The sequence below is a fragment of the Zosterops lateralis genome (genome assembly GCF_965231275.1).
Source record: "Zosterops lateralis genome assembly, chromosome: 9".
NCBI classification, from domain to species: domain Eukaryota; kingdom Metazoa; phylum Chordata; class Aves; order Passeriformes; family Zosteropidae; genus Zosterops; species Zosterops lateralis.
Window position 1 is genome coordinate 17,165,936 of NC_139769.1, and position 18,399 is coordinate 17,184,334.

Sequence of the window (18,399 nt, forward strand, 5' to 3'; positions counted from 1 at the left end):
TTTAGAGTTATTTAGGATATTTTCATGGTCTAATTTAAATTACCCACTGTTTCCTTGACACACCTAAACTCTGTCCAGCTCACTTACAGCACATTGCATATGCAGGAGTTTGAGGTGTTCACACAGGATAGTGTGAACCTGCTCACGGGGAATCTTCTTAGGCTGCTTTAATTGTACAGGTCAACAAGAAAAAAACGTGGGGATAATTTATTTAGTAGAGGTCGGTTTCTTTTTCTTTCGTCACAAAAAAACCCAACAAAACAAAACCCAAACAAAAAAAGTGGCTTCAAGATTTTAAGTGGCTTAAGTAAAGCAACCACACTCCTTGAAAGTATAAATGCTTGAAAACTCACAAGCAATCTGAAGTTATCAAAACAGTATCCAGAGCTACAAGAGGGTATTTTGAGAAGAAGTACTTAGAATTCACACACAGAATTATTATGATTTACGATTTCAGATTAGAAAAAGAGAGGTAATTTCTGACTAAATTAGATGAGGGAATTGTTGGCTTGCCACTTTGCTTTGCACTATTCTACTCATTTAAGCAGACAAATCAGCCTAAAAATATTCAGTAAAACACATGTAATGCTTTACATTTCACTGCACTAAATGGAAGTAAACAATGCAGGCAGGAAGCCAGCTGTAAATGAAAGAAGGCACGGTGCACTGTACAAGGGTCAAGAGCACAAATCTGATTAGATCCAGCCCTGAGCACGGCTGCTGAGCGAGTGGCGTCACACAGACACATCCCCATTACACGGGGCATGACCCAACTATGGTCTGAGTGCCTATGGCTACAAAATGGCAACTCTGGGGTTCTAGTAAAGTACAATAGGAATAACATTTGACAGAAAAAACCCCAAAGAAAATCAAATAACTTAAGTCTTCAGTTGAAACATATTTCTTTTAATACATAAGAGTTTTTGCCATAACTAGTTATTTGTTCTTTTTAATATAAGAAAAAGCCAGGAAACAGGGGACAACTGATAAATAATTTATCCGTGCAAACAACACCTTCACAATGCCCACTTGTAGTTAGTTTTAGTAGTAAGTCCTGCAGGTAGGGCATATCACCTCTAACAAAGCTCTGGGGGCAGATGCCTCCAAATACAGGCAGTGCCCAACTTCACAGCTGAACACTTGTTAAAGTGCAGAATAAGTGGAAGAAAAGGGATGACAACACTGTCAGAAGGCTTACTTTTATCTGTTCCTAACTCAAATGTCTACAGGCATATAAAATCCCATCTCCCAGCTCATGTCCTGCCATTCCTGTCTCAATTTTTTAAAGAACTGACTCTTTCATGTTCTTTCAGATAACCTGACTTCCTGCATGCTGTTGTTGGTGCAGTTTCTGATCATAAACCAACAGACAGAGCTGCAGCTGTAATTACCCTTGTTTGCATTGCAAGGTGTGGTGTGGGAGAGGTCAGCATAATTCCTTTCTGTCGTGGTGCTGTGAGGCAGTCTGAGAAACATGCTTCAGTTGTACAAGAATAATGAGAAAACAGAATTTGCATCTATTTAGTTTACATTGCTGCTTGAATAAATCTCTTTGAAATTCTGCCTCATATAAAAACCCATGTTGGCAGGCACAAGAAATAAATGCCAAACCTGCTTATCAGCTTCCTACTAGGTCCTAATTTGCACTTTAAGACATCCAAATACCTTTGAGATTTATATGTTTTAGTTATAAAAGATCAAATTTTTTCAAAGTCATCCAGCAGTAGGTCTGACTTTTTACCAGACACCTTATTGTGAAGCCACCAGCAGGTTTAATAGATCCTACCAAAAACTAGCATAAGTATTCTTGAGCTCCACCTACTGTCTACCAACCCATGTACAAACATGAAATAATTTTGTAATGTCCCATCTATTTTTCCTTCAATTCATTCCTTGGATTGGGAAAAAAAAAAAAAGAAAAAAAAGAAAAAAAAAAGAAAAAAGAAAAAAAAAAAAAAAGTGTGAATTTCCTTTTTTCAGAATTAGTTCACAGTTCATGGGTAATGTCTTCGTCTCTTTCCTGCTGACTTAGCTCTCATTAGTCTAACTAATGGTCAGCATACCAGAGTTGTCTTGCATAGAGAAATAAGGCATTAAGACAATTGTTAACTTCAGACTTCTGTTTTTGAAAATCTCCTCAGCCATGTCAGAGTAAAGTGCTTGTTTGTGTGAGATTTAAACCAATTCTAAAAATAATGGAAAGATGAAAAAAAAAAAAAGTGTTACTTCTCCAGGGTAGTTGGACACCTTTAAAATATCAGCTAATTACCTAAAACTCCTGAATACCCTAAAATATTTCCCTTTTATAGAAAGGATGTAAATTTTGGACGTGCAGAACTCCAAAAGAAAACTTAGGAGTGACTTAGGCTCTGCCAGAGCTTGGCTCTTCAAAAGTCTTTCAATGTTTTACCAACAAAAGGATTAGAGGGCATGGAAGCAAATGACCTGTAGGTATTCTAGACAGCCAACATAGCACTATGCTCCATTATTTGTGTAGATGCTTATTTCTATAAATATCCAACATACAAAAATGTCAGGCCAAGCTGCTCCTTTGACAGCACCTATCAGTAGATGACATCCCAACTGAAACATCCCAATGCTCCTTCTGCTGCCCTCTCTGCAGGCTAAACTGTATCTCAGTGTGTCTCCAAAAAGAGGCAAGACAGACACACACGATGTACCAGCCTTATTCTAATTATTATCTGTAAACACAGCTCTGAGAGATTGGGAGCTTTACCTCCCTAGACTTTATCAGTAAGAGGACCCAAAATGCTTTAAAAAAACCATCATCTGCTCTCCACACATTATATACTCACTCCCCCTTGTGGCTCATGAGCTTACAGACAGTGAAAATCAACAGTAAGGTGTTCCATGGAGTTAAATATAAACATTTACATGTCCCTGACAGCTTTTGCTATTAGTCCATTGCCAAAACCATGAAAACCAAAAAACAGACCCGCCCCCGCCCCCCCCCCCCCTTTCTTTTTTCCTTGAAATATAAATGCACATTACCATGCACCCATATTTGATTTCACTGACACAGGTATTTTGACTTGGGTATATGATCAAAAGGCCAGGTTGCATGGGCCCCTGAGGAACTTGGTCTAATCAAAGGTGCCCCTGCACAAGGCAGAGGATTCTAACTAGATATTTTTTGAGGTCCCTGCCAACCCAAACCATTTTGTGATAACTGTCAGCACTTGAGAACCACTGGGATTAATATTTTGGAGAAAACAGGTCATTAGTTTAAATCCAAGTTTCGCAATATCACTAGAGATAAAATAAAACCTGTTTTTTGTACCCCAGGACTTCTACCCCCTGTTACAGATTCAGATCTTTCCAGCTTATGTTTCTCATTGGTAAATAAGACCTGATAGTAGTTACTGATCCTCTAACAAATCTATTGGAAAGGTCAACTAAGAAGCTACTGCTACTAGTGTTACTATGGGTGCCAAGGAAATTGGACCAAAGTAATTTTATAGTTTTCAACCCAAAAATCACTGCATGTAGTGGTTTTTGAGGACTCTAGACCAGACCATCACTAGAGAGTTAATGAGTAATAACAGGAGAAATAGAATACAGACATTAACTGGGTCAAATCCATGGTAGGATACCATGTAAGATTAACCATTAACATGCAAAGAGAGGATGCTTGCTGCTCTAAGAATTATCAGCATTTTATATTTACTAAAGCACCCTCAGCATTACAGAAGATGCTTCCATAAGCAAAGTACCCTGAACTCCATTTCAGCATTAGGCGAGGGGAATGCACTCCAAGAATGCATCAGGAGATGGGAATGCACTGCTAAAAGACTTCACAATGAAGGCCAGAATAATTAGAAAGCCACTATCCACTTGACTTAATTAATATAAGGATTATCATTCACAAAGAATAAATATTTCTCCTCACAGTACACTAACTGCCCTTACCCCTGACCCACAAAACCCCAACCAAACACAAGATCTCACAAACGCCAGCAACCACAGAAAAACCAAGAGCTAACCAAGCCATTCAGGAATTGGGGGCTGGGAAAGAGCAAATAGCTCCTAACAGGAACAGGCTAACTTGGTGTTCACTAGAGAAACATAAACTAGGACAGTAGACTGAAAGTGCATTGTCTTGCAGAGCTGTAAAATCATACTTCCTGCATAATTTACTGCAAACAACAGCTCACATTTTATTCATCACTTTGCAGCCAACACATTACAGAACTGCTGACTCAACCTTATTTCCAGACATCAGCCTGTTGGCCAAACAAAATTCAACATAAGAAAATACTGAAACTTGGGTGTTATATTCCACCACTAATTATGAATAACTGCATTGTATCAAATATGATAAAATTTCTTTAACTCCAAATGAACAGGGCAAGATTCTCACCATGATTTCAGAGGAATTAAATACTTGAGAGCTGCTGAATTTTAATAATATATGTAACTCCTTAAGCCTTTTTTTTAATTTTTTCCTGGGCTGATGAAAGCTTTTAGGAACAATTATCATACATAAAGGAATAGTTGCCCCTTTTAAGTAGGGAAAGGGCAGACATTGTAAGAAACAAGCCTAGTATAAGGCTGAAAAAAAATAATATTCTACTACCAGAAATTTTACTATCACCAGAACAGGACTAAAAGACAAGATGCTTTGTCCAACTTATTGTAACAGAGCAAACTTATCCCACTAGAAAATTAAATATAGGTTATGAATAGAAGACAGAGGGACAAAACCAACCAAATAAACTCACAAACCAACCAACAAAAAAAATCCCAACAAACCCTCTCTAACCAACAAAACCCCAAAAACTTCCAAACCCAAACTTCTACATAAAAAATATCACAATTTGGGAAAATTTTCTCACAGTAACAACTAAAAGACAATTAGACTAATCTATCTGGGGAAGTAGAGCAGATTATTTTGGGGTCATAAGGAGTCTCTTTTGTTGGAAGTTTTGGACAAATCAGAACATCTATTCTAACAATCTCAGGGACATCCTGACAAAAAAAAATTCTCAAGTTCCCCCTAGGAACTACTTCTATAACCTAATGACAGGGAGGAGGGGAAAAATCCCCCCCATTCTGTGTCTCTTGATAAAAAGCAACCAAGTTTCAACAGTCAGGCTCCTACCAGAGTTACAAAGAAATCATTATGAAACGTGATTCGAATAACCATGACTCGATTAAAAATATCCAGTCAAGTGTTTCTTTTCCAGCAGAGGGCAGTGCACAACCAGCAACTATCCATCGAGAGTCAAACCTAAGGTTTCATTGAGACCGAAAATTACATTCATTTAACATTAGACTGGATCTCACAGGATCTTACATGTCTGTTTTACACAGTTTACATGCAAGAGGCAACTGCTGTGGAATAATGTTTGTGAAGATTCTGTTCCTGCTAAGCAGAGAAACATAAAAAAAGAGGAAATGTCTCTGTCTGAAGCCTTACTGACATCACTGATGATCTTTGAGTTGGATGACAAATCCCTAGTGACAGAGATGTGTAAAGTCCAGGTTGGCCACATGGGCATCCTGCTTCTCTCCTCAAAAAACACATTCCATCTGATAATTCCACCTTCTCTGATACTGTTGTCCTTGCAGCAGTTGCAAAATGTGTGGAAAAGAAGTCCCTAAACCACCCCAGAGAAATCAGAAAGAACCTCCTGATCATGTGGTGACTTAGTGTCAGGCATTCCTCCCAGCTCTGCTACTTAATGCTGTCAGACAAGGCAGAAACCCAACAAACGTTCTGCTCACAAGTCCCAGCTCGCGTCTGAACAGGCAAGTCTCTGCAGGAGTGTGATACACAGCATGAGCAGGAATACACTGGACTTGGCGAGTTTTCCAGTGAGGTGGGGATTTCTCTAATATATTTCCATGTCTAAAAAAGGCTGCTTGTAAGGAAATTTCACTGTCATCAGGAAAAACTGTTTCCCAAACTGTGGCTACTTGTCATTCTGACACTGATTCTTTTCTAAATTTTCCTAAACTTACATAGACACATATAAACTTTACTTTTGATCACCCTTCTATTGATAGTATCTTCAGCCAGTGGGATGGTGAGAGTCAAACACTCATGCCTATAATTGGATTGGCATCCACAATTTTATGATTTTGTGCATTTAACTACATAAACTGCATCAATAAATCTCATAGCCTGATCTAAGTTCCCTGAAGTTGAACTAAACCCACAAAATATTGTCTTACATTGCAAAGCTATAGATAATCAACACACTGGAATGTCATCAGGATTTTATTTTCAGCTGCACTAACCAAATCCATGATGAATAACTGTAATTTTTATGACAGTTTGCTTTCAAACAAAATCAAGGAAGAGTAAAAATAGGGAGAAAAATTAACACTGTGGGGCTGAGATGAACAAGAATCCTTCAGCAGAACTTCACAAGAAACTCTTTTCTGCAGCTGTAACTTCCTTAAACCAGCAACAGTTTTTTCAAATCTGAATCTAAATATAAACTTCCCTCATGACCATGCTGAGTAGACAGTCATAAATTTTGCAATTTTTCCACTAATGGAATAAAACTCCAAAACTTCAGGCCATAGTAATATTTATCAACTCACTGCTGATATATATTTCTGTAATTATTAAGCACTATTTCCATAGGAAATGCTTGAAAGGTTTCCATGAAAAGAGGACAGAAATCTTTTTTTTTCTCTTTTCACCCTGATATAGCTTCAATGATTACAGCACAGATTTCAATAAAAAGATCCTGAAGTATTTATAGTGAATAGGAATGGGACTGAAAGCTATCTTTAGTTCACATGAATTTGATCAAAATGACTCACAAAAAGTTCTCTGATACACTCTAATCTTCAGCACTTGATTCTTTCTCCCTTGCTGCAGGAATCTGTTGTGTGGATGTGCAGACTTAGGGTGTGGGAAGAACCTGCAGAGGCTACCAATGGATCTATTATTTGGTTCATAAAACTTGTAAAAATCTCACAGAATGTACAACGTGCTATTGTGTCCCTGAATCTCTTTCATGACTTGGGTAGCAGCCTGACTCAAAGCAGTCTGGCCTGTTTTCACTTCTACCATAAAAGGTTTTTTTCTGAAAGAGCCATTTAACTGTGACCATGGTTTCAGCAGCACTGTGAATACAAAAGAAGAGCTGAAGCCATATGGACACTTCAGTATACTCAGACTTCAGCAAATCAGTACATTTTTTCCTCCCCTTAGAACTTGCTTTTGCATAATTAGCTCTCTTTATATACTGAATTAATTAATACATCAATATTCAAGATGTAGTAAACTGCAACTTGTGAGCAATGTAATTTAAAGAATTAGAAACCACAGTTCATCTACAGAGAAGAATTCTCTTAAAAAACCCCACTATAATCAGTATTTTGTGTCTTGCATCTTGAGTGGAATAAAACAGCAGAAAAAATCAACTTATTTTGCCTTTCCTCTGTTCAGAGTATTTCTGAATACAAGAATTTATTTATATTAGTTTCAGTCACCAGATTTCAGCAGGGAAAGGTTTGTTAACAAAAGTGAAATTTACCAAGAATGGTACCCTACATCTTTACAGACAAAAATGCTTTGGGGAGTTATATTTATTAGAAAGCAATTTCTGCATATTTTTCAACTTGTAGTTTGAGATTTCTTGTCTAGAATTCCTGTTATAACACCATTGAAATAGAATCCAAACTGGCATTTCACTAAAGGTAGGGATATAAACAGGAAAAACTGAAAAGGAAGGGGAAGAGAAGGGATTGGTAACCCTTGTATTCTTCCTCATAAGTCTCCTTTCCCCAGGCTTTCCTCCTCAACATCAAAGTTTTAATAACTAAGCTGAGCACCACTGCTATTGACAAGAGTCCAAGACAAGCTTCTACTAGAAAAGTTGAAAGGACCAGAAACCACATTTATAATACAGAACTTGCTGTAACAAGACAAGACACACATATTGATGAACTGGCACATGATACCTCTGCCTTCTACTTAGTCACATTATTAAAGCTGTAACAGCACACTCGGTACAGCACAGTGCGAGACTCACAGTAAATTCAATTAAATGCAGCAATTAACTGTCCACCACTTTGTTGCCTCTGGCATCTCCTCTTCCACAGTGCTCTTGAGAAGGCTTTCGACCTTCTCTTCCCTACCATATCCCAACTTCAGGCTGGGATTGAGGGCAGGCACCTTGCAACACTGAACCACCTGTTTGGAGCAGAAATGCAGCAGCAATTCTGAGAGTCTTCTGTGGCAGCCACTTTCACAGCCACTTTTTGGACCAGAAGTGAATTTTTATCTGCAATTTTAGTAAGTACAGTGCTAGAACTGCAAACCTAAATTTGACATTTTTATGGTATTTTCAGATGTGTTTCTTTACTTCTCCAGAAATCCATAAGCAAAAAAATACATCTTTTAATCTGCTAACCAAAGCAAGAATTTAGGCAGTCACCATGTAACTGTACAGAAGCCCCACATAAAAATGAAACCTACACCCAAAGTACAAGTATTGCACTGAAGCTTTAAGACAACAGTCTGACATGTATATTTAGTTTCTCTGTACCAAAAGACAGAGCTGCACCATTTGCCTACAAATGACTGGAAATGCTGTCAGTGCTGGGTATAGACCAAAGAAAGTATTTTGAGGGTAAGAAACAGTACCTTACCTTAACATATTCCAGTGTAGGATCCAGAATATTCTGATCTCTGTAAGAAAATGGAGAGAAGGACAGACAGACAGAAAAACAAACAAAAAAAAAAGGTAAGTTCTAATATAACTTCATACTGAAGAGATGCATTCATATGAGCAATATGCTACTAGGTCACATTAAAATCCTTGTTAAAAGTTGTATGTCAAAGCTTGATAGCCTATGCTATCTAATTTTTAACAAATATATAAATCACAGATTTCTTCTAGAAGGACAGGTAGTGGAGCCAATAGTACTTAATTTGAGAAATAAAGTTAATTATACCATTTTAAACAAAAAACCAAATAAACTTGAAATTTCAACAGATAGCTGAAATACTTGCCATCTAAAATACTCAAGATAAATGTAAAAGAGAGCTCTCTCAATGGCTTTTGAATTTAGTTCTTCCCTTTTATGTTTTCCCATTTAAGCTACTGCCTCTGATAGCACCATGAGGTCACTGCTTACAGGAAATAGAACATGCTACATAAATTTTCTATAAATACAAAGCAAAAATTCTCAAAATAATCCTAATTTCAGCATCACAATTATTTGAACACCAGATAATCAAGTTATCGTCCTAATCTAAAAATAAAAATCTCATAATAGGTTTTCTATACAGACAGATGGCAAAGGGCACAGAAGCCTAACTGAAGAGCCTTGCACTGTTTCAACTCTTTCCATAAAATATATGTTTATTTTTATTTATATTTCAAAGCATTTTCTACATTTGTTTTTATTTGAGAACTAGCAGGTTAACAGAATTTGAGTACATGATTGGATGTTTTCTACAGAACCTACAGAACAAGGATGACACACATGGTACTGCCCTTAACTACAAATGTGTATCAGGCACAATGAAAACTGTGCAAACTTAAGAGAGGGATTGGGCACTTGTTACAGCAATCAAGTTTGCCACATGGACAACAGATCTCTATAAATTTAGAAACAAGATCATTTTTGGTGGAAGCTGTTGCAACGATGTAACACTAGAAACCTAATAAGCAGCCTCAGAAATACAGAATTCGGGTTACACTGGAATTAATCATTCCAGAAAACAGTCTGAATCTCTGAATTCCCTGTGTTGTTTTGAATGTAACTGCATACCATCTGAAACTATTTTATTATTTTATACTCAATTTTCAGTCTGGTTCCCTAACGGCTTTTAATCCAGAATATCAGAACACTGAGCCTTCCCCATAAAATGATGGTGCTCAACTGTTCAGGCTGTATAACGTGTTGCTGTTTCACCTTATCTCAGTATTTATCAAAGGTCAAATTACATTCCCAACTGATATTTAAAAGAATAAAAAGCTGGAAAACTCAATGGAAATAGAATTTGGACCATTTGAAACTTTTTCCTATGCAATATACCAAGAAGGGTTAGCTTGATACTGTATGAGCATAAAGCATGTACAAGCATCACAGAGAACACAGGGGTGAAGCACAGAGGAAAAAGAAAAGAAAGCTTCTAAACAGAAGGCATGTTTTCCTTCTCAACACTTTGCAATTTGACTGGGAAAAAAAAAAACAAAACATTTCTAATCAGTTCAGCAAAGTCATTAAGCATGCCTGAATTCTTTTCACATTCAAATTATCTGTGGGAAGTTGTTCCAGTACCAATGTTCCCGAAAAACTTTGCAGTTTAGTTCTTCAGTTGCCTGTGGAATCTTCCAGGACAAAGAGTCTGCCAGCAATGCATGTGCATCATGCTCTGAAAGAATGAACCTGCTTACTTGGGCAGTGAGCGAGTCTTGTTATGGTCTGCACTGACAACCTGCACTCCTGCAGAGCAGCCTTCCTACAGACTCCACTCTTCCCACCTTCTGCTACAAGGCAAATGATCTTTAGGACAGATCAAGCCAAAGCAAAATGAAAGAGGTAGAAAAGCTTTAAGATAAAACAGTTTATTTACTGGTATATAAAGCAGGACATCCAGAAGAGAGCAGAGGAAGAAGTGACCTGCATTCCTTTCAGGATCCAAAGTGGTTTGAAAATGTTTGGCTTTGGGAAATGGATGGTGTAACAAATATCTTCACAAGTACTGTATGTGGTAAGCTGACCCACAACAAAATGTACAAAACCCTGCAATTCGCCTTGAGTCATACAGAAAGATGTTGATGTTGGAGCACTATTCATCTCAGATACCTGTCTCCAAGCTGATCTACTCCTCTCTCTGAACATCTTCCCTTGTTTTTTACTCATAGGAACAAAAAAGAAGAAAAACAGCACCTGACTTGCTACATGTAATTAAGGATTCTCCTGAGCAGTGTAAATCCTCAGTTGCCTCCTCCACATGCACAAAGTCTGTGTAAGCGTAGACACTCCTCCAGTAATATCTGACCACTAAAAGAAAACATCGTGCTCTTAGCCCTCATGAGGCTTTTCCTAGCCAGAAAGACATACTCTCTAGAGACTGACATCTGACAACCCCTTTTTTTCAATGCTGGCTGATCTTGCAGACATACAACCCCTTAATCTCTCCCTCGTAGCCCTTGGAAATTATCTCAATTTCTTTTCACTCCAGTTTCAAGATTCTTATCAAGATTCTTATGTGCTTTTTTTTCATGTATGGGTTTCTTGCTGATACAGCCAAGAAATACACAGAGCTTGCATACAAGTGTGGAGCTTCAGCAACTCCAGAAAAAGATGAAGGCAAGGAAACAAAAAAAGTGAAGTTGCTCTTTTGCTTCCCTGTTCTTCTCCCCATAGCAACATTTGTTGCAACAATCAAGAGTTAGGTGTCACACTGGTTGGCATTGACTATCTATGAGCAAGTAATGATACATTTGACCACTATGAGAAACAACATAACTTCTCAGAAAATAGGAATTATCATTGTATGAGGTCTTCTTCAAAATGTAACTAGAGCTGACTGAGATGAGAAAAGGGGATGGAATTCAGCTGTTACTGGATGGTATTTCCATACTTCCCAACACCTCTAAACAACAGTCAAATGTGTGGGGAGAATTAAAAGATTTAAAAAAAAAAACAAAAACAAAAACAAAAAAAACCCCACGCCCTTTTGAAGTTGTCACTGTGAACAGTGACTTCCTGAAATGAAGGAAAAAAAAAATCACTATAAGCAACTTGAATCATACTTCTGGTATGACAAACTAAATACTGTCATACTGCCAATTTAAAATCCTGCATGAGTTTGAAAACAATGAGCAACCAAACATGAAAATTGGGTAAAGAATACTTTAACATCCTGGTAATTACTCACTCTCCTAAAACATTTGATAAAATTCTTACATACTCACAATCAGTGATGGAATTGAAAAGCTGAATCCTGGCAATCAATGCCAACATCCATTGTTTTGTTCAGTGGGTGCTGGAGAATAGCCAGAATCTCAGTAAACTCACACATCATCTGTTTTTCAGACTCTGAGGTTTGCCTAATAATTCTCTATAGGACTGCTTCAATAAAAAAGTCTTTAAGCAGATATGCTGTAATCTTTAGCTTTTTGATTCCATGAAAACTTCCACCTTTCTAACATTGCACATTACCTCCTCTCATCATTGGTGCTATAAAAAATCCTGCAGACCTGCACACACTAAGCCATGTGAAGTACCTGCATTTTCCAGGCCCTTGGCATTCTCACAGAACAATCAGTTACAATTACAAATTAGCTGTGATAACTTTAACAAAATTTAAATGTAGACAGAACAGTATCATCAAGTTGCCCAAATCCTCCCTATCATTCAACTCCCATATAAATATTCTTACAGTGGTGGAAACTGCCGAGTGGCCCTGAGTCAGCTTTGTGCTACTTCACACTTTTATAACTGTGCCTGTGGGAAAAACACTGGGACACATTGCCAGTATTTGATGTATGAAAATATAGTTGTCTGTTTATTTTAAAGTGACTTTTCCTGGGGACGTTTTCAAAAACATCTCCTTTCTACCCCATCGACAGAGAAATCATGAGAACTATCTCCTGAATAGTTCCAACACCAATGGTGCCAATGCCAAATCTGAGTAAAGACAATTGAGGCTCAAAGTGAGCTGGAGACCCTGAAAATGTCCAAGCTGTTGCATGGCTGCTAACACAGACAGAACTGCTGTAAAACTACCAGATGGGATCACATGCCTTCCTCAGTTTGTGTCTTTGAAATCTCTCCATCTTTGTAGATTTTTGAAATACACACTACTTAAGTATGAAGGTGCAAGTTGCAGCATGCTGGACATGGTATGTCTCAGTATACGTAGACTGATTTTATTTGTACTGCAAACTAGAGTAAAAGATCCACTGATTTTGTTCCCCATCAGCTTCTGCTTCACACACATACTTCTGCTACATTCCTAAGGGCATTCCACCCTTCTGCCTACAGCAGCACAAGCACCATGGACATGACTCATTCAAACACCAGTGGAAAGAAGTGCCAACTGCTATGACTAACTGTGCGATGACCTACAGTGCACACAAGAACAGCAGGGACAATAATTAAAATTCAAAAAATGCAATGTACTTTTCCTTGAATTAAATGAAATCTCAACTTACTCCTATTTGTTTAGAATGCCCCAGCAGAGATAATGTTTCAGCAATTTACTTTTGCCACTTCAACCTGCATCCCTCCAATTTGCTCCAGTTTACCTATTGCAGCAGAAAAATCTACACCATTTTTTCTACCTTTTCCAGAAAAATTTTTGTTTCTGTACCACACACAATACCAGTCTCTAGAACCTGTTCAAAAGCTCAGACTACACACCTCCATTTTTTTTCCTCTATTTTTCTTAACATTTAGACCTACCAAAGCCAAAACTCTATCCTTCAAAGCCCTTCTTCAATCTTTTATCCCAAGACCTATTTTATGAAAGTAGTGGCTGGGCAGCAAGACTATTGCTTATCCAAAACAGACACTGTTACTACAAACTTGTTTATATACGGGCTGTTGCCTGTTGACTTATATCTTCAGCTGACAACTCTTTACAGTGAGTGTTTTAGTTGCTGTGCAGTTTTCCTGAATCCAGTGCTACAAAATTTTAAGTGTTCAAAATCAAAACAACCTTATGAAATGAATATGCATATTCCAAAAGGACACTGACAAATGTTCAGTAAAATCACAATCTCCATTAACTAATCTGAGATGCATCTAATTCTAGGTACACTTTATTCACAAAGTATGGTTTTTCACCTGGCTAATATGTCTTTCAGGAATGTGTATTTGGACTGAGGCACAGGAATGCTAATACTTGGCTTTAGTACTGAAGAAGATCATAGTGGGAGGAAGATTTGTCCTCCCTGTCTATTCTCTTAGCCTACTTTAAAAAGCTTGTCACATCAGATCCCTCTCTGCATTGGATACGGCAGGTAAGCATTAGGAATATACTCACCTAACATTTAACTACTATTTAGAGCATAAAAGGGACAGAAAGGAAAACAAATGCTCACATATGAATAGGAGGCAGGATAAGGAAGCAATATAGCACTTGGTACAACTGAAAAGGGCACTTCATAACACTTTCAAAAGAGACCAGAAAACAACAGAGCAATGAAGGAACTTTGGGTGTGATGGGAGGAGTAATTCAAGAAACTTTCCACTACATACAGTGTCCTCTGATCAAAGAAGAAACAGCCAGAAAAAACAGAATTTTTCAGGAAGTTTTTGAAAAATAACAGTGGCTAATTTTGATACAGGCTTTGAGGGATTTGGGCTCAAGTTTACCTGACAAGTTGTTCATTAACAATAAGGTCATGATCCCACAATTAATTTCAAGCAATGATATAACTGTGTCATCCCATAACGAACTTCATTTCCTCTGCTCAGAAACTAAAAGACTGTAGTTTAATTCATCTCTCTTTTTGAAACATGTCATCCTGTTTTCCTCATTTCCCTCTCTGAAGATCCCACATGGGCAGATTTCCAAAATTCCCATAAAAATCAAGAAGTGGAGCATTGTTTCTGCTGGTCAGAAGAATCTCAGCCGAACAATGGACAGAGGTGCTAAAAAGAAAAGGTAGACAAGCCAAAACAGAAAGAACTCCTAGAGTAAAAGGATAAGAGGATTTGATATTGGATGTAAGCAGATAACATTAGCTTATCCAACACAGCATTCCTTCTACCACAAATCTACCAGCTTTAGTGAGTAGCTCTGCTCCAGCTCCGAGACAGCAGAGATCTGCTGGTGCACATGTGAACAGGACACATCAAGAGAAAGAATGTGAAAATCTGTGGCAAAAAGCATGAAGTATTGGCAACATCCAAGGGCGGTTTCCATTTGAAAAACCTGTGTGTGGAAGAAGTCAGAGAGATATTCAGTAGCCCCAAATTCAACACACTTGTGTTACTCTCATTAAGGAAACACAACCATGTACAAACAGTTTGGTTCAGTTTTTTTAAAAAACAAAACTCACATTAAGGTAGTTTCAGGCATTACACCAAAACCATGACAATTCTTACTTTCAAAATTTTGTGCATTTATAAAAATTTCTCCCCACCTTATCCTAAAATTTAAAAGAGAACCAAGGTATTGGTCTTCCTGGTAATCTTGCAAATATTTTCATCCTTGAAAAACTACGCTGCATTTTACAAACCAAAAAAACCCCAGTATTACACACTTTACTCCCCACTAGAAACATATAAAATATTTATTTTACTTGATATATTAAAATCTTGATAAAAATTATTTTTAGTTTTCAAAGTACACCTCATCATACAAGTGTACACACAGTGTACTGTAATGTAAAATGGTAGCACAAATTCAAATTTAAATTATCCAATAATCATGTTTTCAAAATCACTAGTTAGAAAAAAATAAATGCTGTCTAAATACCTGATCCACTCCATTCTCCAAATCCAAAGAAAAGCAGAATTTGCAGCATGTGGAGAAGCAAAACAGGCTGCAAATTCTGACATGGATATAGCAAATCCCTGAATAGTGTTCTCCTCACAAAGTACAGCCTTGACAGCTCTTTTCCTTCATAATTCAACTGTCAATTCAAGGACTTCGGCAGATCTGATCTATCGTGGTAATAGCACTAAGAGAAAAGGAAAAGTTTTGGGAACCCAGAATTCAGTCATTAATAGCTTTATACTTCAAGACTAACACCTGGTCAGCTTCCAAATGTTCTGCCCTCCAGGGACAAGGACAAGCACTGTAGAGAACAGCGAGCCTGCTTAGCTTTATGCTGATGAAGTTCCCCTGTTAATGTCAGAGGTATTAGTCAAGGTTAAAATTGAACATATTTTTATTTTTTCCTGGACAGTTATATGAGACAAGTATGTGAGGATCATCCAGCCAAACATGCAGAGCCTTGAAGATCAGAAATTCAGAAGAGAACAGAACATCCCAAACAACCAGATAAACTAATCTACTCTACTCTCTGCTGCAGCAGTACAAAGTCCAGTGCTGGATGAGAGCACTTCATGTGAAACAGCTGACGTAGAAAAACAAGAGGGAAAAAGTCTGCTGACCAGTACTCAAAATAAGAGACTGAAGTCTACCTCAACATGCAGTCACACACTTTCAGAACTACAGAAAATAAGTGTATTCCTTCCACCTGTGTGTAGAGAATTAGGGCCTGTCTATAAAATGCACTTTAGTTTACAGGCTATTTATCACATTTTGATCTTTTGTAATAAGGTTCAATGAGCACTGGAAGACGTTGAGAGCTACTGGACTGCCCATTTCCTTAGTGAAAAAATTAAGCTAATAAAAATCTTTTCTTCCATAGCCCCCACACCTATCAGATTCAATTTTTCTTTTTTAACATGCTTGAAACCATGTAAAAAAAACCACCGGACATGTACAGTTCATGCTTGAGATCTTGGCAGTTAAAAAAAACAAACAACAACTGCTATGTTTTGTTTACCTACAAAAATGTATTGTTTGTAGCCACATCAATAAAAGCAGTAGTGTTGTAAGTATAATCACAATCAGGACTTACAGCACAGCAAGGAATTTAGAGAATTGGGCTTGAGAATAGAAAATTAAAACAGAAGAAAAGAAGAAAATATTAAAATTATAGTTCTGTAGTTACAACCCTACACTTCAAATTCATACACAGTTGAAACCAAAGCTTCAAAAACAGAGGGAAAAAAATCGAATTCTGACCAGCTGGTAGGTCAGAACCTCTCATGAATAGTGATAAAACAAAGCACCCAGGGCATTATACATTATTTAGAGCAATGCTCAAAGTATTTTGATTCCAAGCCAGTTTGAACAATACAACCCTACTGTTTATCAGTGACTCCATTTTTAAAATGTCTGTATAGACAAAGAATGGAATTTGAACAAAAAATTGTCTCTACAAGTCCAAGCAAATGAATTGGCTACTGCAAAGAGAGCTAGTAAACAGAAATTAATCCAGCACATACTCACAAATGTCCTGCATAATGTGAAACAGCCAGTGTAAATTAACGTCAACTTTGTTTTAAGGCTTTAATTAGCATGAAAAGTTAGAGTGATCATTTCTGGCAGATGGTGTGCTTCAACACTTCCTAGGGATAGGTTCAGCAGAGGGAAGACAGTGATTAAATGCAAATGTGTGACTGCACTGTTTCTCCCAAAATATCCAAAGCTCTATTCTACAGAGTCCTATACTACATATACAGGACAAAACCAAAATTAACTCCTTTTTCTTTCTTTCAAATACTGAATTTCTCATACATGTACAATTCAGTATCTTTTCGAAAAAGTCTGAAGTGAACACCAAGGCTTTTGAAACACTAAGGGCTTAAAAAAAGGCATGTAACACTACAAACTGCACAAAAATTTAATAAACTTACTTCTAAGAAATTGTGTCTAGCTTCGATTGTATTTCTGTGCTAGACTGTCCATCCTAAAATTGCCATTAATTTCTTTCAAAACATCATGCCCACCAACATCAACTTTGTGAAAATTCAGATCCTATTTTTGATCTCTTAACCATTTACAATTTCACTTAATTTTGTTACAAATCCTGTTTATTTCCATAGGAATACAGGCTATTTGCAGGCAACAGAGGAATTACCAGTACTGAGAAAGGAGTATCTTTTCTCCCATTCACTGTTTTTTAACTGACTGTGAAGATCACATCTTTATTAGCCTGACTCACTGACAACACAATGTTGAAACCGTCATACCACTTGCATTACTTCTCTTCCCACAAAACAACCGTGGAACCTGTTTGACAGTGGGGTATCAAAAATACATTTCTTTCTCACAGTATTCTGTGATTCTTGTATCTTCCAGCAGTACTAACTTCAACTCAAACCTCAGCTGAAGAAAAAAACTTCAGAATATGCCTTATGCTCCTCTCTCTTTTTCTTTCCCTGGTGTGTGGTTTGGCTTACCAATAAAGGAACAATGTCAGCATGAGAGGATAAGAGGAGATGGTCTCAAGTTGCACCAAGGGAGCTTTAGATGATTAGGAACACATTTATTAGGAGGGTTTTTTTTTTTTTTTTTTTGGTTTGTGGTTTTTTTTGTTGGTTTGTTTTTTTTTTTTTTGCCACCAAAAGGGTCGTAAAGCATTGTAAGAGATTGCCCAGAGAAGGGTGGAGTTACCATCCCTGAAAGTGATCAAAAAACATTTGCATATGGCACTTGAGGACATCATTTAGTGGTGAATGTGGCGGTGATAAGTTTAGGAACAGAAAATACTACAGCTGACAGACAGTCCAAGAAGCAATGATTGCTCTCTCTTGCAATCACACTGCCCCATGAAACGGAGAGTACAGTATCAATACTGGAATCTAGTTTTGCTTTGGGACATTTGCAAATGTCTCTGTTCTATCCCATGTTCTTAACAACGTCTC

At 37.4% G+C, this 18,399-nt stretch overlaps 1 protein-coding gene across 5 annotated transcripts in view; it reads right to left on the reverse strand.

Annotated features, from left to right (window-relative positions):
- Positions 1–18,399, reverse strand: part of BCAR3 (BCAR3 adaptor protein, NSP family member) — an 89,266-nt gene that overhangs the window by 25,018 nt on the left and 45,849 nt on the right. For all 5 annotated transcript variants that reach the window (XM_083867787.1, XM_083867790.1, XM_083867786.1 and 2 more), the window contains one exon: positions 8,635–8,674. In XM_083867787.1, the coding sequence (XP_083723913.1) occupies positions 8,635–8,674 (40 nt within the window). The remainder of the gene's footprint in view (positions 1–8,634; positions 8,675–18,399) is intronic.